The 26,297-nt window shown below is 44.0% G+C and overlaps 1 protein-coding gene across 31 annotated transcripts in view; it reads right to left on the bottom strand.

Annotated features, from left to right (window-relative positions):
- Positions 1-26,297, bottom strand: part of CACNA1C (calcium voltage-gated channel subunit alpha1 C) — a 737,989-nt gene that overhangs the window by 636,914 nt on the left and 74,778 nt on the right. For 11 of the 31 annotated variants that reach the window (XM_082741035.1, XM_082741038.1, XM_082741033.1 and 8 more), the window contains exon 1: positions 3,989-4,079. The exons of the other annotated variants lie outside the window; for them this stretch is intronic. In XM_082741035.1, coding sequence (XP_082597161.1) covers positions 3,989-4,037 — 49 coding nt within the window. In that variant the 5' untranslated portion in view covers positions 4,038-4,079. Of the gene's footprint in view, positions 1-3,988; positions 4,080-26,297 lie in introns of those variants that run through there. 31 annotated transcript variants of the gene reach the window in all.

The following is a 26,297-nucleotide window of genomic DNA, read 5'->3' as shown; positions in this document are numbered from 1 at the left end:
GACTCCTAAGCCCTGGAGCGCCACCTACTGGGAGAGGCAGAAAGCACATCCACCTTGGATCTTCCTGCATCTGCACTCATTCCTTCATGGGGACATGCACTCACCCGTCATGTATTATGGGTTTGGAATGAGCGGGGACAGGTGCTAGGAGTGAGGACACAAAAATCAGCAGGGCCTCGAAATCCCCATTCAGCGTACTTCGGTATAAGTCCAAGGTCTTATATACATAGAAGAACCCACCTAGGGCTTTTTTAAGTCAAAGAAAAAATTGCAGGAAGAGTTCAAGTCATCACCAAGACTTGATGACTTGGTGATGGGGCTAAGGGTTCACCACTTCATTTGCAAAGTACTATCCCTAGAACATCTACCTGTAGATGTTTACCTCACTTCACATGAGGTAAAATGTCCAAACAGTCTCAGGGGACTTTATTCCTCTCCACAACTTGCTGGGTCCCCAAACTGCATTAATCTTTTGTGTAATCTAAAATATATTTTCTTTATGCTGTGTGTGTGTGTGTGTGTGTGTGCACACGCACACATGTACCCACTTCAATACTTTTACTGTGTGTTTGATAGAAATAATGACTAATTGGTTCTTGTGATACAGTCTATTATGTATTATCCTGCTACACTGGAAAGTATCAGAGCAATACTAGCATGATATTCAGAGCTTCAATAGCCCTTTTACTCCGGTTTCCTCCATGCAGTATCCAGAGAAAGAGAAGCTAATGTCATGTTTTCTATAACCTACACAAGCTGAGGGACAAGTGACATTGTTCTATGACCATTTGTAAAGAGTTAACTGTGGGGGCGCCTGGGTGGCTCGGTGGGTTGAGCCGCTGCCTTCGGCTCGGGTCATGATTTCAGGGTCCTGGGATCGAGTCCCACATCGGGCTCTCTGCTCAGCAGGGAGCCTGCTTCCCTCTCTCTCTCTGCCTGCCTCTCCATCTACTTGTGATTTCTCTCTGTCAAATAAATAAATAAAATATTAAAAAAAAAGTTAACGGTGATCACCATTATTATTATTACTTTATTATGATGATTACTATTCCACTGTATTGCTAAGTAGTTAAAAGAAAAGCACAGTGTGTCTTCCACTCCCAGAACACATGTTTCTCCCCTCTGCCTTGTCTCCAGCAGATAAGGGACATTCTGATGTTTTATTTGCTAAATGGTTGACTATTAAGAAACTCATTTGCTAGCTGGAGCCTGCAATGGAAAATCAGCCCAGAAAAGTGGGAGGTTGGCGTGGGACCAGAGCAGATGGGGCACGAGAGGTGAGGCAAGGCCCACATGAGCCACTCCCAGCCTGAAACCCAGGGTCGACAGCCCGTCCTTCAGCGAATCTTCAAGATATTCCTGTGTATTCATCACTGGTCTCCATACCCCATCCTTCAACACACACACACACACACACACACACACCACCAAAAAGCTGGGGAGAAAGGGCCAATGCATTCAGTGCCTTCAAATCTGTCAGGAGGAGAAGAATGTAAAGCCCGCACTGGCAACTTTTTCGGTTCTCCACTCTTTGGTTCGTCACCATCACTGATCTGAGGTAATCATTTGGCTTCTCTTCTCTCTCTCTCTCTCTCCTGAAACTCGAGGCCCCATTTATGTCTCATCACCCCTTCCGTTATTAAACCACAGCAACCCCTTCCTCGTAAATATTCGTGCTTTTCCAGGTCAGCCTTTCCTACCTCCATCACCCTCCTTCTCTCCTCCTGCAAAAAACCAGTGCCGGCCACCAAGGAAAGGGGGATGGGGAATGGAGGGGAGACAGGAATCCTGTGCTTTTTCACCTGAAAACTGCATCCAGGAATGGAGGCAAAATTGCTCCCGTGAATTATATAATCACTGCAGCTTCAAGGGAGAGAACTGGAATTCAGGTTGCCATAGTGTTTGTTGGCATGTTGCTGGAAAAGCAGAGCTCCTGGCCACGGCTCTCTGGCTCCTATCCCTCCATCTTTCTCACAAACCTCTCCAGGGTCACTGCTCCTACTTTTAATGTGTGATCCCTGCATATGTGTGAGGTCGGGGGAGGGGATGCAGGGGGACAAAGGGGAAAAAGAAAGGAAAGGCACTAAGAGGGGGTTTCTCCTGCACTAAGAGGGGGACCTGGTAAACTAGTGAAGATTATCGTTATGTGAATAACAATTCTTACCACAGTATACTGCCATTGTTAGTGACAGTAAGGACAATACTACTGAGCTCTCCTCAAGGCTGCTCATGCTGAGTTGAGAACCTGGAAGGGAGATATCCATCCCCACTCTTCACAAATATCACCCTTTCCTTTGTGTCTCTCACCCTCAAGCTCCTAATGCATCCACTGCTCCATCTGCTAGGAAGGGGACAGGGGAGAGGTGACAGATGGGGTCATGGCACAGAGAAATCCAGGGACAGAAGCTGCCCTTATGACAAAGCCCTGGCTCACCCAAGAACCATGGCCCTTGACCAAATTATTTCTACCGGTGGGTCAAAATCCACACACTGCCACCCCAGCTGGAAAGCAGAGGGGCAGCTAGCTCCAAAATCAGTTTCAGGTTGGACAGAGACCAGGCAGGTAGCTCTAAAGGACGGGGTCTCTGTCCCCAAATGGTGGAGATGGGGGCATAAGGAGGAGGAGGCTGGAAAGAAGAGATATGGAGGCAACCCCTGCACCAGGCTGGGGTCCTCAGAGAATCACTAAAAGTACCCCAGGAAGTAACAGGACCAACAGCGACAGGTAATCAGGAGGATTCAATTGACAGGAAGAGTGTAAACAGGGAGGCTTGGGAGACTGGGAGAGAAAAAGGGAAGACTACACCCAAAAGAGGCAGAGAAAGCCATGGAGACAAGACAGAGATGAAGCTGGAGGCTGCCACACTCCAGCAAGACCATCCCTCCACACTCCATCATAACCTGAGCTGCTGAGCAATGCCAAAACATAATAACTTGTTAATGGGGGGGGGGGGGTAGAGAAAGTTTCCAAGAAGTGGGGAGTTACCTGAACGCCTTTCCCCCTCACTGGGGGGAGCTGGTGACACTTGATGCCAAGGATGGAGATGCTGGGAAAACACTGGGCAATAGTGTGGAGCCGCGTGAGCTCGGCACACCCTTTCATTATTTCCTTAAAACATGAAAAAGCAAAGCCCACACACCGCCCGAATTCTAACTGCTTACACCCTCAGGTGCTAGCCCACATGTGGGTACGAATCAGAATACACGGGGCGTGGGTGCACTTGGGGTCAATGGCAGGATAGGTGGGTAGGTGTCGGTGAGCCGAGGGAGAGAGGGAGATGGGGAGAGGGAGACCCAGGGAAAGAGGGAGGGAGAAGGAGAAAGGCAGCCGGGAGAGAGGAAGAGAGAGGGGGATCGAGGGAGACGGGAAAGAGGGAGAGAGGCGCCGAGACCCACATCTGCATCCCGGGCCCCCACCCCGCCACCTGGAGCGCGCTGCGGGAGAGAAGGGGCGCTGGCTGCGAGCGGGATGCCCGGCGGCGGCCCGGGGCGCGAGGCCGACCTGGGGCGGGGTGCGCGCGCGCGCTCCCAGCCGCGCCCCGAGCGAGGAGAAGGACCCCAGCCCCCCCGGCCCCGCGGCGCTGGCGCGGGAGCCCCCATCCCCCTCTCCCCACTCCCGCCCCGCTGGCCGGGCAGTTGAGCTCTCCAGGCAAACGCGAGAAAGCGAGGCAGAGCAGACACTTGGGGAACTTTTCCCCCTCGCCTGGAAATTCATAGGAAACACATGCTCGTGAGAAGCCGGGCACGGGGAGGGGGAGGGGCGGGAATTTTCCGCTCCCGCTCCGGCCCGGGTCCCGCCGGGCTCCCGGCCGCTAGGGCGAGACCGAGGCACCCCGCCGCCGGGCGCCCCTCGCGGCCGCAGCCCGGGGCAACTCCGCAGGGACCGGCCGGGGGGCCGCGGGGAGCGCGCGGGGGAGAGCGGGAGAGGGGTGGAGAGGGCAGGGAGACCGGGCTGGAGCCCCGGCGAGGCGGCGGGGTCCAGCCTTACCTTGATGGTTTTCCTCTGGAATGTACATCCTCGTGTTCTCATTGACCATGGACCAAAAATTGTTTTAAAAGGAGAAGAAGCCACGAAGAGGAAGAAATGGCAAAACACCCCCAAGCGGGTCTGGATTAAATCCCTCCTCCGAGGTCGGCTTTCGTGCAAAATTCAAGGAAGCCGTGGATCTGCAGTATTTCTTCTTCCTTTCTGATGATTACCTGATTCCCATTATTGCATCAAACACCAAAAACTGCTCCTTTCCACTACTGCCTCCTTTTGTGAAATTGTAATGCATCCTCAGTACATCCGGGCCCCTTCCAAGAATTTAGCACCGCACCTCTGGCGGCTACACCATTTGAAAAAAAATCAATCGAGAGAGGCAGAGCAAGAAGAGGCGGAAAGGAGGGGAGTGGGGGAGCGGCGGACCCCCGGACGGAGGAGAGGGGTCCGCCCGGGCCAGCAGGGGGCTGAAACGTCTCCGCCCGCTCGTGCCGAGTCCTCCCCGAGGCCCCCCGTCGGCTTTTCTCTGTCAAAAAGATCCAGCAACTCCTGAGGGCGAGCAGGCAGGAAGAGGCGCCGCCGCCGCCGCTCCGGGCCGCGCCGCGCCGCGCCGAGCGCCGTTCTGGCAGGGAGCTGTTTCTGCAGAGGCAGAGAGAGGGAGACACCGGGCGCGCGAGAGAGCGCCGCGCTCACTGCCGCCCAGCCCAGCCCCGCCGCGCCGCGCCCGCGCCCTCCCCTGCCCGCGCCCGCCCGCCCGCCCGGCGCGCTGGAAGCAGACGCGCTGAACGCTTCCAGATGTGGCGGCGGCGGCGGCGGCGGCGCGCGGGGAGCCGGGCGCACGGCGCAGGGCGCACGGCGCGGACTTGAGCCCGAAGTTGAGCACCCGCTCGGGCCCTCGGCCGCGCCGCGCGAGCCAGCCTGCTACCCACATGACGTCAAGGGGAGCCAGGCTAGGCGGCCGGCGGGCAGAGGGGCGGGGGTGTGGGGCCGCGCGGGGCGCCCCCGGGGGAGGGACGAGGGGCGCGGGCGGGCCGGGGTGCGGACACACCCCCTCGCGCCCGGCCGCGGGCACCGCGCCACCGCGCCGCCCCCACCGCCACACACACACACACACACACACACACACACACACACAGACCCTGCCGGCTCCCGGCTCCGGGCCCCCGGCCCTCGTTATCCTCGGCGGCACCCGTGCGTCCCTGCGCGGCCGACCAGGACGGGAAGGCCTCTGTGAGCGGAATTCCAAAAGGGGGGAATACAATCTACCCAACTACCAGAGTCTCTTTGCAGATCGGGCCACCGAACAAAACAGCAAAATGAGCCGTGATTCCGTGATTCTGTTTGATCAATTATAATCAGAGCGGTTGTAGAAGTGACATGGAGACGCGAGGATGGGAAGAGGGGAGGGGAGAGAGAGAGGAAGGGCTGGAGAGGCGGGGCCTCGTAGGCTAGGCGGTGGTGCCCAGATGTCTGAACAGATTAATAGACCCAGGTTTTCTAATTCCTTGGAGGCAGCCGAGCACGTGCGCTCCTAGGATATCCTTACCTACTTCTCTTAATTATTTCTGCCACTCCCGAAGGAATCTATTGAGCGCCTCTCCTTCCCAGAGAAGCAAACATTTCTCTCCACCACTTGGCAACCACAGCAAGTTCCAGGGCACCCCCTACAGGCCCGGGCGGCTCTAGAGTGGGCCTTCGTCAGCCCTAGCCCTGGAGCCTACAGGTCCCTGGGGAAGACCTGTACCTTCCTGTCCTCAGACCGCCTCGCCTCCCATTCACTCTCCTTCGTTGGGGATCCCATCTTCCCCGTGCCCTCAAGCAACTATCTATATCAAATTTGAATCTCCTGCAGAGACCTCTCTTCCTGAGTGCCAGGCCACACGGCCAACCTCAGTATCCACTTGGGAGTCTGATAGACATCTCAAACCTGACATACTCAAGCACTGAATTCCTTATATTCTGTGCAAAACCTGCTCCTCCCACAGCCTTCCCCATCTTGGTTGATGAGGCCAAACACCTGGAGTCATTTTTTACATCCCTTTCGTTCTACCTTCAGATAGGTAGAGAATGTGACCAGGTCTCAGTTTCTCTCCTGCTGCCCCCTCTCCCCCCCGGGTCTGAGCCAACACCATCCTTCACCTGAGTTTCTGCTGTAGCTGATCTCCCCTCCCCTCCCCTTTGGAATATTCCTGATACAGTAGTCAAATCACTGCCCTCCTCTGTTCAAAACCCCCCAGTGGTTCCTATTGCACTTAGTGAAAGCCAAGTTCCTTTGAGTAGCCTACAGGACCCCTATAAACAACAGTGTACACCTTTCAGCTCCTACTGCTCTCCATACTGGCCTCCTTGGTATTCACCAAGCACTGCAGGAATGATCTCTTGTACCTCCTACCACCCCCGTGTCTTCTCTCTCTGTGTCTCTCTGTGCCTCTCTCTCTCTCTCTGTCTCTCTCTCTCTCTCTCTCTCACACACACACACACACACACACACCCTGAGCCCTTTGCTCCAGCTGCCCCACTGAGGAACACTCTTTCCGCAGATGTCCTCTTGGTGAACTCCCTTATTTCCTTCCAGACTTTGGGCAAATGTCACTTTCTCAATGAGGCTCATCCTAACCACCATATTTAGTATTGCAACCGGCCGAACACCGCCTCCCCACGGCCAATATCCCCTTTTCTCTGCTTTTTCCATGGTATTTAATCCCTGTCTAACAAATTGTGTAGCCTACTTTTTCATTAATTGTATTGTTCATTGTCTGTATGCCCCCACTAAAATGTGAAACCCATGAGGACAGGAATTTTTGTATATTTTGTTCACTGTTGTATCTCAAGTGCATAGAACAATGTCTGGCAGACAGCAGTTACTTAATAAATAGGGGCCAAATGAATGAATGAATGAGCAGCCGAGATGGTCTAGCAGTGCTACTATTCACTGTACCAAAATGCCTCCCTCTGTCACCTGCTTGATAACAGAAACCTCACCACTCCAGCTTCCGTCCTCTGGCCAAAGTTTTTGGTCCCAGGTGAAAATGCCAATGTCACTGGGAAAGGCATTAAGCTTTATCAGTGATCTTCATCCTACAGTGAATAGTCTGGATTATACAAGTGCCTACCTTTAGAAAAGCAGTCTCGATTTAGAAACAGTTAGATTTTGTTGGTTACAAGAGAAATCTGACTTCTTTACCATTCTGGTGTTTTCATACTCAATTTTCAATCTAATACAGAAGATTATAAATGACACAAAGCCAAATATCTCTTCGGTTTAGCTTTCAGATGCATTATAGTCCTGTGTTTCAGACACCTACATACCTCGTTATTTGTTTAATATTGAAATTGGTTTGCATATACACACTGTATATGCAATACACACTATACACAGTGTGTCTACACACTATACACTATACACAGTGTGTAATAATACTATACACACGGTATTACAGAAATACTAATAGCTAACACCATTGAGCGATGTGTACTATAGTATTCTTCACAGGCCTTACTCATGCCATCCTCACTGCAGCCCCATAAAGTAGCTGTTATTATTAGCATCCCCATTTTATAAATTTGGACATTGAGACTAAAAGACTTAAGTTTTATGTCCAGGGTCACCCAGCAGGAAAACTGTGGAGCCTGGGTTTAGTCCAGGAGTGTCTGACTCCACAAACACTATCTCCTGGAGGGATGTTTGTGGGTGATCTGGGGTGGGTAGAAGGATGAAGAGTTTAAAATGACAGTAAAATGACTGCAAAATGTGCTTCAGGGAATTCAGATAACAGAACAAAGTGTATGGGTGTTACGGGGGGCACATGCTGGATTTAGCCAGGCTTTTCTAAAGGTAGACACTGTATAAATCTAGCAAGTAAATATTACCTTCATGCTTCTTTAGTTTCATTTTTCACTTCTCTTTTCAGCTGTGAAATGTGTTCTTTCCTTTCCAGAAAAAGATATTTCCTAAATATTTGGTCTTGCATTGTACACCCATATCTCGGCTTCTAACTTTGGAACACAGCCCTTGGTGATCTCTTTCGAGGTAACAAATTCTCAACATGACAAACAGAAACCATTCTGAATTCTGATTTGGGGATTTGGGAGGCGGTGGGAGGAGCCGATGAAGTCTTTCTTTCTCTTTGATTGCATGATCTGATTCTCCAGCAAAAGGTGCTCTCCTCTGCAAGAGTTCTTTATTTGTGCCACCCAGTCTATGTGCTGATATGTTTCTACATAGTATTATATTTGTTTATGAATGTGCCTTGCTCTAACCCCCACTACCTTTTAAATGTCTTAAGGAAGAGAACTGTGTACGTTTTTCTTTGGTATAGCATAATGCGTTGTACATACGGACACTCAATGCACATTGAGTGCATTGATTTACTCTGGAAAAGATTTTGTAATGCAACCACAAATACTTCCTTTGGAAGGAATTCAGAATGCACTAAATTTGTTAATTGTGGTGTTTGTGTAAAAGTAAAAAAGCTTGGAAACAATCTAAATATCCATTTTAAATTTGGTTAAATAGTATCTTTGAGAGGTTATCCACATATAAAGTCATGTTCTTCAGAACAACCCTATGAGGGCAGTCCTTTTGGCCCCCTTTTACAGGTGAGGAAACCAAGGGCACAGAGGCCCAACTCCCTTGCCCATTTTCAGAGCTAGTAAAGGTTGGAAGACTGGGGATTTGAACTCCAGTAGTCTGTCTTCTGAGTCTCTTTAGAGATAAACTAGATACATTCATGCCATGGAATCCTTACATACATGTGAATAATATTAAGGTATAATGCTAGTGACTTGAGAAAAGACTATTTACACTAAAAGAAAAACAGGTTACAAAATATTGTGGATGCTATGATTCCCTTTTTCTTTTAGAAACAGGTCTATATTTGAACTAAGAAAAAGACAACATGGAGTTCACACCAAAATGTTCACAAAAGCTGTCTTTGGGAGACAGGATCACAGGTAGATTTCTCTTGTTTTCTGTCTGACCCAAGATTTCAAAAGCCAGGTCGCCAGGGAAGAGGGGAGTCAGAAGGCTCTGCTTCAATATGCCTTCCAAAGTTATCCTCTTTCCCTCGACAGGGCCGAGTAGTGGAACCATGACTATAAGCATGGTGGCTTTATATTGGCCCAACTTGACCAAGCTGAAACTATTTCACAGAATTACCTTCCCTGTGTGGTTCCAGGTCAGGATTGCCCACAACAGATATTTGTGGAGCATTTAGAAGGTAGAAGTGAAACAGCAGCTCTTGTGCAGTCAAAGTCGGCACATGGCTATGATGGCTGCTTCCAACTTGCAACACCTAGTGACCCATCTGGGCAATTTCCTCTGTTAGTGTGGGCCCACAGCTTCTCCAGATCCTGCTAGATCCTCCCCTTTTCAGCTATTCTGAGCCAGAGCAAAGCTATGTCTGGGCCTGCAGTTAAGGATACCAGCTTTTGGTTTCAAAGTCAAGGTTGGAAGTGGTGAAAGAAAAATAAAAATAAAAATTGCAGTTGTTGGGACGCCTGGGTGGCTCAGTTGGTTAAGCAGCTGCCTTCGGCTCAGGTCATGATCCCAGCGTCCTGGGATCGAGTCCCACATCGGGCTCCTTGCTGAGCAGGGAGCCTGCTTCTCCCTCTGCCTCTGCCTGCCATTCTGTCTGCCTGTGCTCGCTCTCTCCCCCCCCTCTCCCTGATAAATAAATAAAATCTTAAAAAAAAAAAAATTGCAGTTGTTTTTAGGGGTTTTACCTTGGCCTCACTCTCTCCCACCTCACATCTAGCTTTTCTTCCAGACTCTGGTCCTGCTGATCTATAGCGACTTCAGACCTGTCACTGGGTAAGGTCTCAGCCCAAAAACCAATCCCTTGCCTCCTGTCACTCATGGTGGTACTTCTTCCTCAGTCAAACCTAACTCATGCATCTTGGCATGTCCCACATCACTTGTCTGGATGTTTCCATGGGCAAATAATAGATAGTACCTGGCACATAGGTGCCCGTGACATATATTATTGAGTTCATACTAATTACCATCATTTAATAAAACTTAGTGAGTGTCAGGTACTATGGCAGGTACTTCAACCACAGTTAAGTACTTGGTCTTTGGAGACGTATAAGCTGTGGGAATGTGGACACCTGGTTTACCTCCTAATGCTCAGTTTTTACAAAATGGAACTAACAATGGTACCTACCTCTCTAAGGCGCTTGGGAGAATTAAAAATCCAGGTAAGGTGTATGCAATGTGCTCATTTCATGTTTTCCGTTATCATCCTCTATCCCCATAAGAAAGACTTGCCAGGTGTTCAATATGTGACTTTACCACAGCCCTGCCAAAGAGACTTAACCACCCTCATTTAAAAATATAAAACAATAGCTAAGAGATTAACTTTCTTCCCCAAGATTGCTTGGTCATTAAATGGCAAAACTGAGATTTGAACCCACGTCCATGTAAATCGAGAGGCTGTGAACAGTCCACTCTACTACACAATACAATTCAGGTACTGGAACTAAAATGGTGGTGAGCACAAGGCTTCAGGAAAACTCACCCTGCTCACAATTCAGAGAACAGAGTTGAAGAGGGTATAGAGTGACCCTTTCCTTCCTTCTGAGACATCTGTAACAACCCTGCTGTCTTCCCAACCCATGTCAGTATTGAAGAAACTCTTCTGGGAGAGTTCTTCCTTATATCTCATTGAATTCTCTCCTCCTCACCTATTTGTCTAGAAACCACAGGACAAAACAGATCCTTGCTAACCCAATGTGGTGTTTTTATATATTGCATTTAAGGAGAGCTCCCTAGCAACTCTGCCCAAAATTTCAATCCCAAGGTGAGGCCAGACTATATGGAGTATGGGGGAAATTCTAACCTCATCCTACAGCAGCCTCATGTAGCAGGGAAAACATTGTGGAAACATACTCATCCTTGAGACTTTCATAAAAACCCAAAGGCAGAAAGCAGCAAGATGGTTGATGGCCTGACCCTGAGGACTAGCTATCCTTGGCAGAGAGCTTATACACCACACGTGAGTTCAAATTATGGCACTTTCTTTCTACCTCAGCAAGTCACAACAACAGACAGTTCCCCTGTTTGCCCCATCTGCAAAATGGGGTCAAGTGCCCTCCTCTCTCATGACTCTTTGATATAAAAAGCCAATACCAAAAGAACAGCTAATTCATAAGGGGAGGAGCAAGATGGCAAGAGAAGTAGGAGACCTAAATATCATGGAGTCCCAGGAGATCACCCAAATAGTTATCAAACCATTCTGAGCACCTACAAACTCAACAGGATATCAAAGAGAAGAAGAGCTGCAATTCTAGGAACAGAAAATCAACCACCTTCTGGAAGGTAGAATGTACGGAGAAGTGAATCCGAGGCGATACACAGGAAGAGAGACTGCGGGGGTGGGGGACAATTCCCAGCAAGTGGTAGAGCAGAGGAACATCGGAACTTTTAGAAGTTGGCTCCACTGAGGGACGTTGCTCCAGAGCCTAAGCAGGGGTGGAGCTCTTGCAGAGACATTGTTGTCTCAGGACCCGCGGGGTCACAGGAAGACTGGGGGTGCCTGAGTGTGGCAGAGCTCCCAGATATCAGAGTGGGAAAACCAGGTTTCCAGGGGAAACCTTGTCTCTGCTGCAAAGACAGAGACAAGGAAGTGGCTCTCAGTTCACGGTTACCTTAAACCATGATCCAAGGCACAGTCAGACCACTGCTCTCCAAGCAGGGACCCCATAAGTGGCAGATCTGGGGAGACCCCCTCCTTCCTCCTCTGGGAGGAGTGACACAAGAGTGTACTGCAAGAATCAGCTAGGTTTGGAAACTCCAAATGGGATCATGCACCAGAGATAGAAACGCTGTCACAGGCTGGGTGACCAGGTCTCAGAGTGCGACTGGAGACCAGGGAGACAGGGGTTGGGGGAGTTGGGAGTGGGGATTGACTAATTTTCTCTGAGGGCACACTAAGGAGTGGGGCCCTGCGCTCTCAGCTCCCCTGGGCTAGAGAATGGGAGGCCACCATTTGCATTCCCATCCTCCAAAGCTGTATAGAAAGCATTCAGGAAACAAAAGCTCCTGAGAATGAACCCAAGCAGATTGCTTAACCTGGCCCCTGGCAAGGGCAGTGCAATTTCACCTCAGGCAAAAACATCTGAGAATCACTACAAGTGTCCCTCCCTGAGAAGATCAGCAAGAACATCCAGCCTAGACCAAGTTCACTGATCAACAAGAACTGTGGATCTCCAAAGCTAAGGGAAAGCAATTCACAGAATTCTTGGTGTTTTTCCCATGATCCTTTACTCTTACAAAGTTAAATTTTTTTTTCATTTTATTTTTTCCTATTCTATTTTTTAAAATTTTTTCTCTTTCTTATTTTAACATTTTTAACTACTCTATCTTATCAATACTTTTTTAAAAAAATCTTTATTAATTTTCATTGTTATAGTCATAATCTATCCTTTCATTGTATTTAACTTATTTTTTGTATACATGTAAGTTTTTCTTTCTTTAAAATTTTGGGACACAATTTCTTCTAATAGATCAAAATATACCCTAAATCTAGGGCATGACTTTCTTCTAGTCTACAGCCTGATCACATTCTTTCCTCCTTTTTTGTTTCTTTCTCAACCAACCTCTTAACTTATCAATTCCTTTTTAAGAATCCTTTTTAATTTTCATCTTTACAGTCATATTTCATCCCTTCATCATGTTTGCTATTATTTTTATATATACATAAGTTTTTCTTTCTTTAAAGTTTTTGGAGGTAGTTTCTTCAAACAGACCAAAATACACCCAAAATCAAGTGTGTGGCTCTGTTCTATTCACCAATCTAATATATAAAAAAATATATATATGTGTGTGTGTATGTATGTATATATATATATAAAATATATATAAATGTATATATTTTATAAAATATATATAAATGTATATATTTTATAAAATATATATAAATGTATATATTTTATAAAATATATATAAATGTATATATTTTATACATTTTATAAAATATATATAAATGTATATATTATATATACATATACATACACACACACATATATATATATTTTTATATATTAGATTGGTGAATAGAACAGAGCCACACACTTGATTTTGGGTGTATTTTGGTCTGTTTGAAGAAACTACCTCCAAAAACTTTAAAGAAAGAAAAACTTATATATATATTTTATATATATATATATACTTTTTGATGAGGGATCAGGAGGCTGGCTGAGGACAAAGCAAAAGCTGGCGCCTTGCCCCCCCCCCCTTCATCCGCACCCCTCCATATGTGTAGCATCCCTCAGGCAGCCCTGACTGCCATGAACAATAAGCAAATAGTTAACTTGCAGAGCTCACAATCCTGCTAGACCGGAGTCTCCCTTGGCTTACAAATGTTCTAAATCTCACTAACAAAGACGATTGATAGCAGGATTGTGACACCCCACCAAAAAGTCTCCCAAAGATCTTAATGTTAATGGCTGGTCTAAAGACAACATTGATCCAGCAGCAAGAGCAAGGCCTCCGGCAGGCCTGGAACATCCTGGCACCTTGTAGGCCCTCTTTAGCATATGAAAACTCCACTGAAACCTCCCTTCCCCTCCCCTTCCCCCAACAGCAGGGTACATAACCTGCCATCCCTCACAACCCGGGGCAGCAGCTCTTCCTGCCCACGGGTCCTGTCCCCGTGCTTTAATAAACCACCATTTTGCACTAATGACGTCTTAAGAATTCTTTCTTTAGTCGTCGGCTCCGAACCTCCTCACCCCACCGAACCTGACTTAGGTTCTGGGACTTCATCACTTTTTTTCCTCCTTTATTCTCCTCCTGGTTCCTGGTTTCAGGTCCTTTCTGATTTAGTTAGTGTATATTTTTTGGGGGTCGTTGCTACACTTTTAGTATTTTGTTCTCTCATTCATCTATTCTTATCTGGATAAAATGTCAAGGTGGAAAAGCTCACCTCAAATAAAAAGAACAAGAAGCAGTACTGGTGGCTAGGGACCTAATCAATATGGACATCAGTAATATGTCAGAACTAAAGTTCAGAATGACGATTATCAAGGTGCTAGCTGGGCTCAAAAAAAAGCATGAAAGATACTAGAGAATCCCTTTCTGGAGAAATAAAAACCCTTTCTGAAGAAATAAAAGAACTAAAATCTAACCAACTTGAAATCAAAAAAGCTACTAATGAGGTGCAATCAAAAATGGAGGCTCTTAGTGCTAGGATAAATGAGACAGAAGAGAAAATTAGTGATATAGAAGACCAAATGATGGAGAATAAAGAAGCTGAGAAAAAGAGAGACAAACAACTACTGGACCATGAGGGGCAAATTTGAGATATAAGTGTTACTATAAGATGAAACAATAGTAGGAAACAATAGTAGGATAATTTTTCTTCTTCCCAGAAGAAGAAAAAGAGAGAGGGACAGAAGGTATATTGGAGCAAATTATGGCAGAGAATTTCCTTAATTTGGCAAAGGGAACAAGCATCAAAATCCAGGAGGCACAGAGAACCCCCCCAAAATCAAAAAACATAGGTCCACACCCCGGCATCTAAAAATAAAACTTACAAGTCTCAGAGACAAAGAGAAAATCCTGAAAGCAGCTTGGTACAAGAGGGCAGTAACCTACAATGGTAGAAATATTAGATTTGCAGTAGACCTATCCACAGAGATCTGGCAGGCCAAAAAGGACTGGCATGATAAATTGAAAGCACTAAATGAGAAAAATATGCAGACGAGAATACTATATCCAGCTAGGCTGTCATTGAAAATAGAAGGAGACATAAAAAGCTTCCAGGACAAACAAAAACTAAAAGAATTTGCAAACACCAAACCAGCCCTACAGGAAATATTGAAAGGGGTCCTCTAAGCAAAGAGAGACTAAAGAAACATAGACCAAAAAGGAACAGAGACATTACACAGTAACAGTCACCTTACAGACAATACAATGACACTAAATTCATATCTTTCAATAGTTACCCTGAATGTAAATGGGCTAAATGCCTGAATCAAAAGACACAGGGTATCAAAACAAAAACAAAAACAAAAACAAAAACAAAAACCTAGACCCATTGAAACTCATTTTAGACCCAAAGACACCTCCATATTTAAAGTGAGGGGATGGAAAACAATTTGCCATGCTAAAGGACATCAAAAGAAAGCTAGGGTGTCAATCCTTCTATCAGATAAATTAGACTTTAAACCAAAGACAATAATAAGAGATGAAGAAGAACACTATATCATACTCAAAGGGTCTGTCCAACAAGAAGATCTAACAGTTTTAAATATCTATGCCCCTAACATGGGAGCAGCCAATTATATGAACCAATTAATAACAAAATCAAAGAAATACATTAACAATAATATAATGGATAGGTCATTAATTGTTGATGTAAATACATCAACAATAAATACATTCACATACATGTAAATACATGTATTTACATCAACAATAATAAAATGGACATAATTTCAGACCACAATGCTTTGAAACTAGAACTCAACCACAAGAGGAAAGTTGGAAGAACTCAAATATATGGAGACTAAAGACCATCTTACTAAAGAATGAATGGGTCAAACAGGAAATTAAAGAAGAATTTTTTAAAATCATAGAAACAAATGAAAGTGAAAACACAACTATTCAAAATCTTTGGGACACAGCAAAAGTGGTCCTGAGAGGAACGTATATAGCAATACAAGCCTTTCTCAAGAAACAAGACAAGTCTCAAGTACACAGCCTAACCCTACACCAGAAGGAGCTGGAGAAAGAACATCAAAGGAAGCCTAAATCCAGCAGGAAAAGAGAAATAATAAAGATAAGAGCAGAAATCAATGAAATAGAAACCAAAAGAACAGTAGAACAAATCAGCAAAACTAGGAGCTTATTCGGGGCACCTGGGTGGCTCAGTGGGTTAAGCCACTGCCTTCAGCTCAGGTCATGATCTCAGGGTCCTGGGATTGAGTCCCGCATCAGGCTCTCTGCTCGGCAGGGAAGCCTGCTTCCCTCTCTCTCTCTGCCTGCCTCTCAGTCTACTTGTGATTTCTCTCTGTCAAATAAATAAATAAAATCTTAAAAAAAAAAAAAGATAAAAAGAAATTACTCTAAAAAAAAACTAGGAGCTTGTTCTTTGAAAGAATTGTTAAGATTGATAAACCCCTAGCCAGAATTATCAAATAGAAGAGAGAAAGGAACCAAATTAATAAAACATGAATGAAAGAGGCGAGATCACAACCAACACCAAATAAATACAAACAATTATAAGAACATATTATGAGCAATTATATACCAGCAAATTGGGCAATCTGGAAGAAATGGGTGCATTCCTAGAGACATATAAACAACCAAAACTGAACCAGGAAGAAATAGAAAGCCTGAACAGATCCATAAACAGTAAGGATATTGAAGCAGTCATCAAAAATCTCCCAAAAAAAACAAGAGCCCAGGGCCAGATGGCTTCCCAGGAGAATTCTACCAAACATTTAAAGAAGAATTAGTACCTATTCTCCTGAAACTTTTCCAAAAAATAGAAATGGAAGGAAAACTTACAAACTCATTTTATGAGACCAGCATTACCTTGATCCCAAAACCAAAGACCGCAACATAAAGGAGAATTACAGGCCAACATCCTTGATGAACATGGATGCAAAACTTCTCATCAAAATACTAGCCAATAGGATCCACATTACATTAAAAGGATTATTCACCATGGGATTTATTCCACGGTTCAACATCTGCAAATCAATGTGATACAATACATTAACAAAAGAAAGGACAAGAACCATATGATACTCTCAACCAATGCTGAAAAAAATTTGACAAAGTACAGCATCCTTTCTTGATCAAAACTCTTCACAGGGGGGGCGCCTGGGTGGCTCAGTGGGTTAAGCCTCTGCCTTCGGCTCAGGTCATGATCTCAGGGTCCTGGGATCAAGCCCCGCATCGGGCTCTCTTCTCAGCAGAGAGCCTGCTTCCTCCTCTCTCTCTGCTTGCCTCTCTGCCTACTTGTGATCTCTCTCTCTCTGTCAATAAATAAAATATTAAAAAAAAAAAACTCTTCACAGGGTAGGGATAAAGGGTACATACCTCGATATCATAAAAGCCATCTATGAGAAACCCACAGCGATATCATTCTCAATGGGGAAAAACTGAGAGCTTTTCTCCTAAGGTCAGCAACATGGCAGGACTGTCCACTATCACCACTGCTATAGTACTAGAAGTCCTAGCCTCAGTAATCAGACAACAAAAAGAAATAAAATGCATCCTAATTGGCAAAGAAGAAGTCAAACTCTTACTCTTTACAGATGATCTGATGGTTTATGTGAAAAACCCAGAAGACTCCACTCCAAAACTGCTAGAACTCATACAGGAATTTAGTAGAGTGTTAGGATATAAAATCAAAGCACAGAAATCAGTTGCATTTCTATACACCAAGAGCAAGACAGAAGAAAGAGAAATTAAAGAGTCAATCCCATTTGCAATTGCACCCCAAACCATTAGATACCTAGGAATAAATCTAACCAAAGAGGTAAAGAATCTGTACTCAGAGAACTATAGAGTACTCATGAAAGAAATTGAGGAAGACACAAAGGCATGGAAAAACGTTCCATGCTCATGGATGGGAAGAACAAATATTGTGAAAATATCTATGCTACCTAGATCGATCTACGTATTTAATGCAATTCCCATCAAAATTCCATCAGTTTTTTTCACGAAATGGAACAAAGAATCCTAAAATTTATATGGAACCAGAAAAGACCCCAAACAGCCAGAAGAAGGTTGAAAAAGAAAGCCATAGTTGGCAGCATCACAATTCCAGATCACCAAGACAGTGTGGCACTGGCACAAAAATGGACACACAGATTAATGGAACAGAATAGAGAGCCCAGAAATGGACCCTCAACTCTATGGTCAACTAATCTTCAGCAAAGCAGGAAAGAATGTCCAATGGAAAAAAGATGGTCTCTTCAACAAATGGTGTTCAGAACATTGACCAGCTACATGCAGAAGAATGAAACTGGAGCATTTCCTTACACCAAACACAGAAATAGACTCAAAATGGTTGAAAGACCTCAACGTGAGACAGGAATCCATGAAAATCCTTGAGGAGAACACAGGCAGCAACCTCTTCGACCTCTTCTTCCTAGAAACATTGCCAAAGGCAAGGGAAGCAAGGCCAAAAATGAACTATTGGGACTCCATCAAGATGAAAAACTTTTGCACAGCAAAGGAAACAGTGAGCAAAACCAAAAGACAACCAACAGAATGGGAGATAATATTTGCAAAAGACATATCAGATAAAAGGCTAGTATCTAAAATCTATAAAGAACTTATCAAACTCAACACCAAAGAACAAATAATCCAATAAAGAAATGGGCAAATAACATGAACAGAATGAATAACATTTCTGCAAAGAAGACATCCAAATGGCCAAGAGATACATGAAAAGGTGCTCAACATCACTTGGCATCAGGGAAATACAGTTCAAAACCACAGTGAGAGACCACCTCACACCAGTCAGAATGACTAAAATTAATCAGTCAGGGAACAACAGGTGTTGGCGAGGATGTGGAGAAAGGGGAACCATCCTACACTGTTGGTGGGAATGCAAGTTGGTGCAGCTACTCTGGAAAACAGTATGGAGGTTCCTCAAAAAATTGAAAATAGAGTTACCCTATGACCCAGCAATCACACTACTGGGTATCTACCCTAAGGATACAAATGTAGTGATCTGAAGGGGCACATGCACCCCAATGTTTATAGCAGCAATGTCCACAATAGCCAAACTATGGAAAGAACCTAGATGTCCATCAACAGATGAATGGATAAAGAAGATATTATATATATACATATGTATATGTATATATATACACACATATGGATATGTATATATAGATATAGATATAGATATATATGGATATGTGTGTGGTGTGTGTGTATATATATACTATGCAGCCATCAAAAAAGTGAGATCCTCCATTTGCAATAACATGGATGGAACTAGAGGGTATTATGCTAAGTGAAATAAGTCAATCAGAGAAAGACAATTATCATATGATTTCTCTGATATAAGGAATTTGAGAGGCAGGGCAGGGGTTTATGGGGGGAAGGGAGGGGAAAAATGGAACAATATGGGACCGGGGAGGGAGACAAACCATAAGAGACTCTTAATCTCAAGAAACAAACTGAAGTTTGCTGGGGGGGGGGGGGTAGGAGGGATATGGTGGCTGGGTTATGTACATTGGAGCAGGTATGTGCTATGGTGAGTGTTGTGAATTATGTAAGGCTGATGATTCACAGACCTGTACCCCTGAAGCAAATAATACATTATGTGTCAATATAAATAAATAAACTAATTAATAAAATAAAAATAAACAAATAAAATAAAACAAATAAATAAGCTAAGTGAAATAAAGTAGACAGAGAAAGAAAAAAAAAGGAAAAGTGAAGTCATTAAAATGATTTTCTTAATTACTTATCAAGGCCCTGAGGAAGTTAGTTTCACGTGGATGACCTGCTGACCCTCAGAAGAATCCCCCCTGAGTCAAGTCTCAGAATGAGTCCAATATTGTGTCTGCATTTGAGGTGGACATCACGGGCCATCACAAGGTGAAAGTCATTCCCACATACATTAATGTCCTACGGCTGCCATAAAAAATTACCACTAGATGGATGGTTTAATGCAACAGCAATTTATTCTATTGCATTTGAAGGCTAGAAATATATATATATATATATATATATATATATATATATATATATATATATATATATATATATATATCCAACAGAGTCATTCTCCCTTTAGGGTTTCCAGGGGGTCATCCATTCTTTGCTTCTTTCAGCTTCTGGTGATTGTTGGCATTCCCTAACTTGGATGCCAACAAGCCACGTCACTCCAATCTCTGTCTCTGTGGTCACATTGCTTCCCTCTCTCCTGGCAGCACATTATTTTTTGCCTCACACTTATGAGGACATTTGTCCTTGACTCACTGGGTAATCCAGGATAATGTCTTCATCTCAAGACCCTTCCGTTAATTACATCAACAAAGACCATTTTTGCAAATAAGGTAACATTCACAGGTTCTGGGGATTAAGATGTGGACATATATTTATATTTTGAGGGACCACCATTCAACTCACATACTACCTTAATTTAGACTAAGTCCCATCACCCATTCTCATTTCAGTCTCAAGTCCAATAATTAGTAGTTACTGAAACTTGGGCAATCCCTCTCTCACCTCCCACCCCACTCAGTTCTTCATTTATAAAATGAAAATTATGGGCATATGTTAAGAATTAAACAAGTGACAAATAAATCCAGCACAGTTGCTGGATGACAGACGGCACTCCTTTCCCTTAATATTCAACCTCACACTTACAACAATTGTATGGGTTAAATACTAGCCCCAATTTTTATATTAAAGACATTGAATGCTTGGAGAAGTAACTTGGCCACACCAACTCATCTGGGTAGGAGTGGACCTGACTTTAAACCCCATAGCTCATTCTGCTACACAGCCTCCCTACCTCTCTACCTTCTTAACTGTTCCAGGCCAACTCCAAAAGTATTCCCTGGTGCTAGATATAAAATGTTTTCCTTTTCCTCTTTAATTTTTTGAAATTTAATCTTCTTTTCATTTTAATTCCAGTTAGTTAACATACAGTGTAGTATTAGTTTCAGGTGTACAATATAGTCTTTCACTGATGATTCACAGACCTGTACCCCTGAAGCAAATAATACATTATATGTTAATTAAAAAATACAGTCTTTCAATACTTCCATACATCACCTGGGTACTCATCACAACAATTGCACTCCTTTATCCCCAACATCTATTTCACCCATCCCCCTGCCCACCTCTCCTGTGTAACCATCAGTTTGTTCTCTGTAGTTAAGAGTCTGTTTCTTATGAATAAAAGACCTCAACTTGAGGCAGGGCTCTATCAAAATCCTAGAGGAGAACATAGGGAGTAACCTTTTCAACATCGGCCATACCAACTTCTTTCAAGACATGTCTCCAAAGGCAAAAGAAACAAAAGTGAAAATGAACTTTTGGGACTTCACCAAGATAAAAAGCTTCTGCACAGCAAAGGAAACAGACAACAAAACAAAGAGGCAACCCACAGAATGGGAGAAGATATTCACAAATGACACTAAAGGCAAAGGGCTGATATCCAAGATCTATAAAGAACTCCTCAAACTCAACACACACAAAACAGAAAATCATGTCAAAAAAATGGGCAGAAGTCATGAACAGACACTTCTCCAAAGAAGACATACAAATGGCCAACAGACACATGAAAAAATGTTCATCATCATTAGCCATCAGGGAAATTCAAATCAAAACCACATTGAGATAACCATCTTACACCAGTTAGAATGGCCAAAATTAACACGAAGGAACAAGTGTTGGAGAGGATGTGGAGAAAGGAGAACCCTCTTACACTGTTGGTGGGAGTGCAAGCTGGTGCAGCCACTTTGGAAAACAGTGTGGAGATTCCTTAAGAAATTTAAAAATAGAGCTACCCTATGACCCTGCATTGAGTTATTGAGTATTTACCCCAAAGATACATATGTAGTGAAAAGAAGGGCCATATGTACCTTTGTTCATAGCAGCAATGGCCACAATCACCAAACTGTTGAAAGAGTCAAGATGCCCTTCAACAGAAGAATGGATGAAGAAGATATGGCCCATATATACAATGGAATATTACACCTTTGAAAGGATGAAAACCCAACTTTTATTTCAACATGGACAGGACTGGAGATTATGCTGAGAGAAATAAGTCAAACAGAGAAAGTCAATTATCATATGGTTTCACTTACTTGTGAAGCATAAGGAATAACATGGAGGACATTAGGAGAAGGAAAGTAAAAGTGAAGTGGGGAAAAAATCAGATGGGGATATAAACCATGACAGACTGTGGACTCTGAGAAATAAACTGAGGGTTTGGAGGGGAGGGGATGGGGGATGGGTGAGCCTGGTGGTGTGTATTAAGAAGGGCATGTATTGCATGGAGTACTGGGTGTGGTGCATAACAATGAATCTTGGAACACTGAAAAAATTAAATTAAATTTTTAAAAAAGAGTCTGTTTCTCATTTTGTCTCTCTCTCTCTTTTCCCTGTGCTAGTTTGTTTTGCTTCTTAAATGCTATGTCTGAGTAAAATCATATGGTATTTGTCATTCTCTGACTTACTTCACTTAGCTTAATACTCTCTAGTTTCACCCATGTCTCCACAAACAGCAAGACTTCATCCTTTTTTATGGCTGAATAATATTCCATTATATAGATAAATACAACATCCTCTTTATCCATTCATCAATCAATGGACACTTGGGCTGCTTTCATATCTTGGCCATTGTAAATAATGCTGCTGTAAACATAGAGGTGCATGTATCCCTTTGAATTAGTGGTTTTGTGGGTTTTGGATAAATACCCTGTAGTGCAATTACTGGATCATAGCATAGTTCTATTTTTAACTTTTTATCTATCCCTCTTGTAATTCATGGCATTAATTTCCACCTTGATTTCCCATAAGACCAGAAATCTGTTAAACTAGAGTTCTCAAAGTCCTGAATATTTTTGGTTCTTGATCTGACATAGGTAACCCTTTGCCTGACATTTGGGGGAAAGGTAACTTATTACACCAAAAAAAAAAAAAAAAAAAAAGGATGTTTGTTCCCTAAGACCTCTTTATTTTTTTTTTAAGATTTTATTTATTTGTTTGACAGAGAGAGATCACAAGTAGGCAGAGAGGCAGGCAGAGAGAGAGAAGAGGAAGCAGGCTCCCTGCTGAGCAGAGAGCCCGATGCGGGACTCGATCCCAGGACCCTGAGATCATGACCTGAGCTGAAGGCAGCGGTTCAACCCACTGAGCCACCCAGGCGCCCCTAGGACCTCTTTATTGAAGATGACCTTCTATTGTGACTACAGAAGCTAGGGATCTTGGGGTGCCTGGGTGGCTCAGTGGGTTAAGCCGCTGCCTTCGGCTCAGGTCATGATCTCAGGGTCCTGGGATCGAGTCCCGCATCGGGCTCTCTGCTCAGCAGGGAGCCTGCTTCCCTCTCTCTCCCTGCCTGCCTCTCTGTCTACTTGTGATCTCTCTCTGTCAAATAAATAAATTAAACCCTTTAAAAAAATAATCTAGGGATCTTTTGTAGGTATACACTTGGGTCAACCCATGGCAATCCCATCCCTGAACTAAATCTGAAAGAATACTCATGTAAGTTATACAGATAGGAGTAATTCCAAATATTTACATTCTCAGAAAGTATACCCAAATTCCCTATAACTAATTATTTGATAGTTGGTCTGGCTTAGCCACTCTATCCTCTAAATTCTTGAAAAGTGATTTTCCCAGTCCCAGTAGATGGAGAAGTTATAGCTGAACATTATAACCATTATATGAGGTATATGCCTCATAACACACCTAGGTAACAACTTAGACAAAACAAAGTTGAAGGGGTTTTGTGGCCCACAAAAAGGATATCTTCTTAGTGGGGACTACCATGAACTTGCCAGATGACTTCATTTAGCAACCAGGTGGAGCCATGTAGAATCAAGAATTTGGCAGAGCTTTCAAGTGAGACAGGGCACTCACAATCATCTCTTTGTAAGACTCTGAAGAACTAACTTCACCTACTAGAGAGGTCTTAGGACAAAGTCATATTTGAAGATAAGTTTCATTCTTTCACAGTTTGTCAGTTTTGCCTTTTTCCATAACAGATTCAGATTTTCAGTTCTTCTCATGTTCAGTCCTGTTTCTATAATCATTTTTTGCAATGAATATAACTGTATTGTTTTACTATTTGCCACCAACCCTCAGTTGGTGACATTGTTTTCCTAAGATGACAATGCTGCTTATGAAATGACACCTGTATCAACTTCTATGATCATTTAATTCAAATAATACTCTGTTTTCCTCCCCTTCTGTGTACATGGAAGAGTACACTTCCCATCTACTCTGTATTTGAACACACTGTCGGACTAGTTCTGACCGATGAACGTAAGCAGAAATAACATGTGTCATTTCAAGGTTGAGGTGATGAAAGGCCCATTTTGATGTTCCTGTTTCTCTCTTCTGACACATAATGCAGATGGTACAGCTACAAGATGGAGAAGCACCCATCAGCCAAGATCCCTGAGTGACTTTGTGTAGCACAACTTCTTGCACAAACCCCTCTGGACATGTAGTATAAGCAAGAAATAAACCTTTATTGTTTAAGCCCCCCAAATTAGGAAGTCATCCACAATGTATGACATTGCCCGTCATACATTGTGGATGACTAGTATAAATCAACATCCGTGTGTGTGTGTGTGTGTGTGTGTGTGTGTGTGAGTGAGTGTGTGTGACCCATATGTGTTAGGGTTTTGCCAAGTTCTGATTAGTTGAGTTGGTTTCCATCCCAATTAGCATAAAGTCAGTCAATGATTCTAATTCATATGAGGGTAGGTTATAACCGAAATGATCTTGTGATGGAGTAATATTGAGAGCATTTATAATTTATGTAGCATATAATAGCTTTTATTTGTTCTAGATAAATCAATGATGGTATCTGTTTCAACTGATTCTGTAGACAAAATACCCCCAAAACACATTTCTCTCTGCTGAATCTGCTGAAAGTAAAAGTATATTTATGCTTACACTTATATTGAATAGTTTATGTAAACTACTCTTGTCTAGATGAATCAAGAACATGTTAGCAATTTCCTAAGTGGGTTGAAAAGTATTTGGAGTAGTTTATGGTATCTTCAAAATGATGTATGGCTTACTCTCATGGTACCATGTATTGTTTTAATGGAATCAGTTTCCAGATCCCCAACTTCCATAGACACTCAATCTTAACACTGGTTGGAGGACAGTGTGGGGCAGAGGCTAGAGGCTGCCTGCCACTTTCCCTTTCTCTTCTGATCTTTCACAGCCGTTCTTTTCCCATGCCATGGAAGAAAGGCACACTTTCTCTCTCTCTCTCTTTCTCTCTCTCTCTCTCTCTCTCACACACACACACACACACACACACACACACCATGCACACATCTTCTATGGTCCATTTCCCTGAGAGGTGAGTACCACCAGGTAACTAAAGGAGATATTTGAAATACTGGTGTCCAGAAAGCCTCCTTTAATTGGACATCATACCCCTGCAGCCATCCACCTTTGTAAGAGATATAGTGTCGGAGGCAGGCCCCTGGCCAGGGCAGCCTCCGCCATTAAAAGATGGCGCCTGGCTAGTTGCCAGGTTAGGATTGCCTCATGAGACTGAGCGGAATGCCCAAAGAGGAAGTAAACAGCATTGGTTGCTAGCGAAGTTGTTCGTTTAGGTGCACAGCCTGATTTGCTCCCTCCTGTACCCTGCTCGCTGATTGGTCATGTAAGCGTATATAAGTGTGTAGACTTGCGGAAATCAAGAGAAAGAAGATGCATCTGAACTGGGGCGTCTTGTCGTCCTTGTGCGCCGAGGGTGATAAATGGCGCCGGCACCCGGGAACTAAATAAAGGAATCTTGCAAGGTAATCCGCAGGAAAGCGGGGAGTAAAGGTCCGCAGGTAAGCGGACGTTCAAAAGTGGGAATTCGGCGGTAAAGCGGGGAGTAAAGGCCACGTTCAAAAGTGGGAATTCCGCGGTAAAGCGGGGAGTAAAAATAGAAAAACCTTGCAAGGGAGAAGTCCGCAGGTATGCGGGGTAAAACCACGACAAAGGTGGTGGGAAACTTGTACAAGACCGCAACAAGAAGCTGGGCGGCCATAGAGCCGGGATTTTCTTATCGAAACCACAGGTAAGTGGGGAAGGGACCACGATCAAAGTGGTGGGAATCTTGTACAAGTCCTTAATAAGAAGCGGGGCGGCCTTAGAGCCGGGATTTAGTGAGTCCGCAATAAGAAGCGGGGCAGCCTTAGAGCCGGAATTTAGGGGCGAGTCTTTAACGTCCGCGTCTGTTGTCTGTGTGTTCATAATGGTATCTGAAGTATCTAAAGTGCGGTTGGAAGGGTCTTTAGAAGACCTGCTGAAAGCCAATGGAACTCCACTAAAAGCAAAAACTGCTCGGGCCTTTTTGAATACAGTGGAAAAGGCGGCTCCATGGTTCCTAGATGAAGGCTTGCTAAACATACCTCAATGGGACCACTTAGGGGAAGATTTGAAGAAACAGGACAATAAAACGCCTTTGCCACTCGGGACCCTGGCAATATGGACCTTAGCCCGGGGATGCCTGGTGGGGCCTAAACCCAAATGTGAATCAGCTCTACAAGAGGGAGCAGAGGCATTGGAGGAACTGAAAGAGGACCGGTCTTCTCGTGCCTCAGAGGGGGGGTAGTTCTAGTGAAGAGGAAAAAGAAATGTCAG

This window comes from Mustela nivalis (assembly GCF_964662115.1).
Source record: "Mustela nivalis genome assembly, chromosome: 7".
Lineage (NCBI taxonomy): Eukaryota > Metazoa > Chordata > Mammalia > Carnivora > Mustelidae > Mustela > Mustela nivalis.
This window is presented reverse-complemented; position numbering and strand designations above follow the sequence as displayed.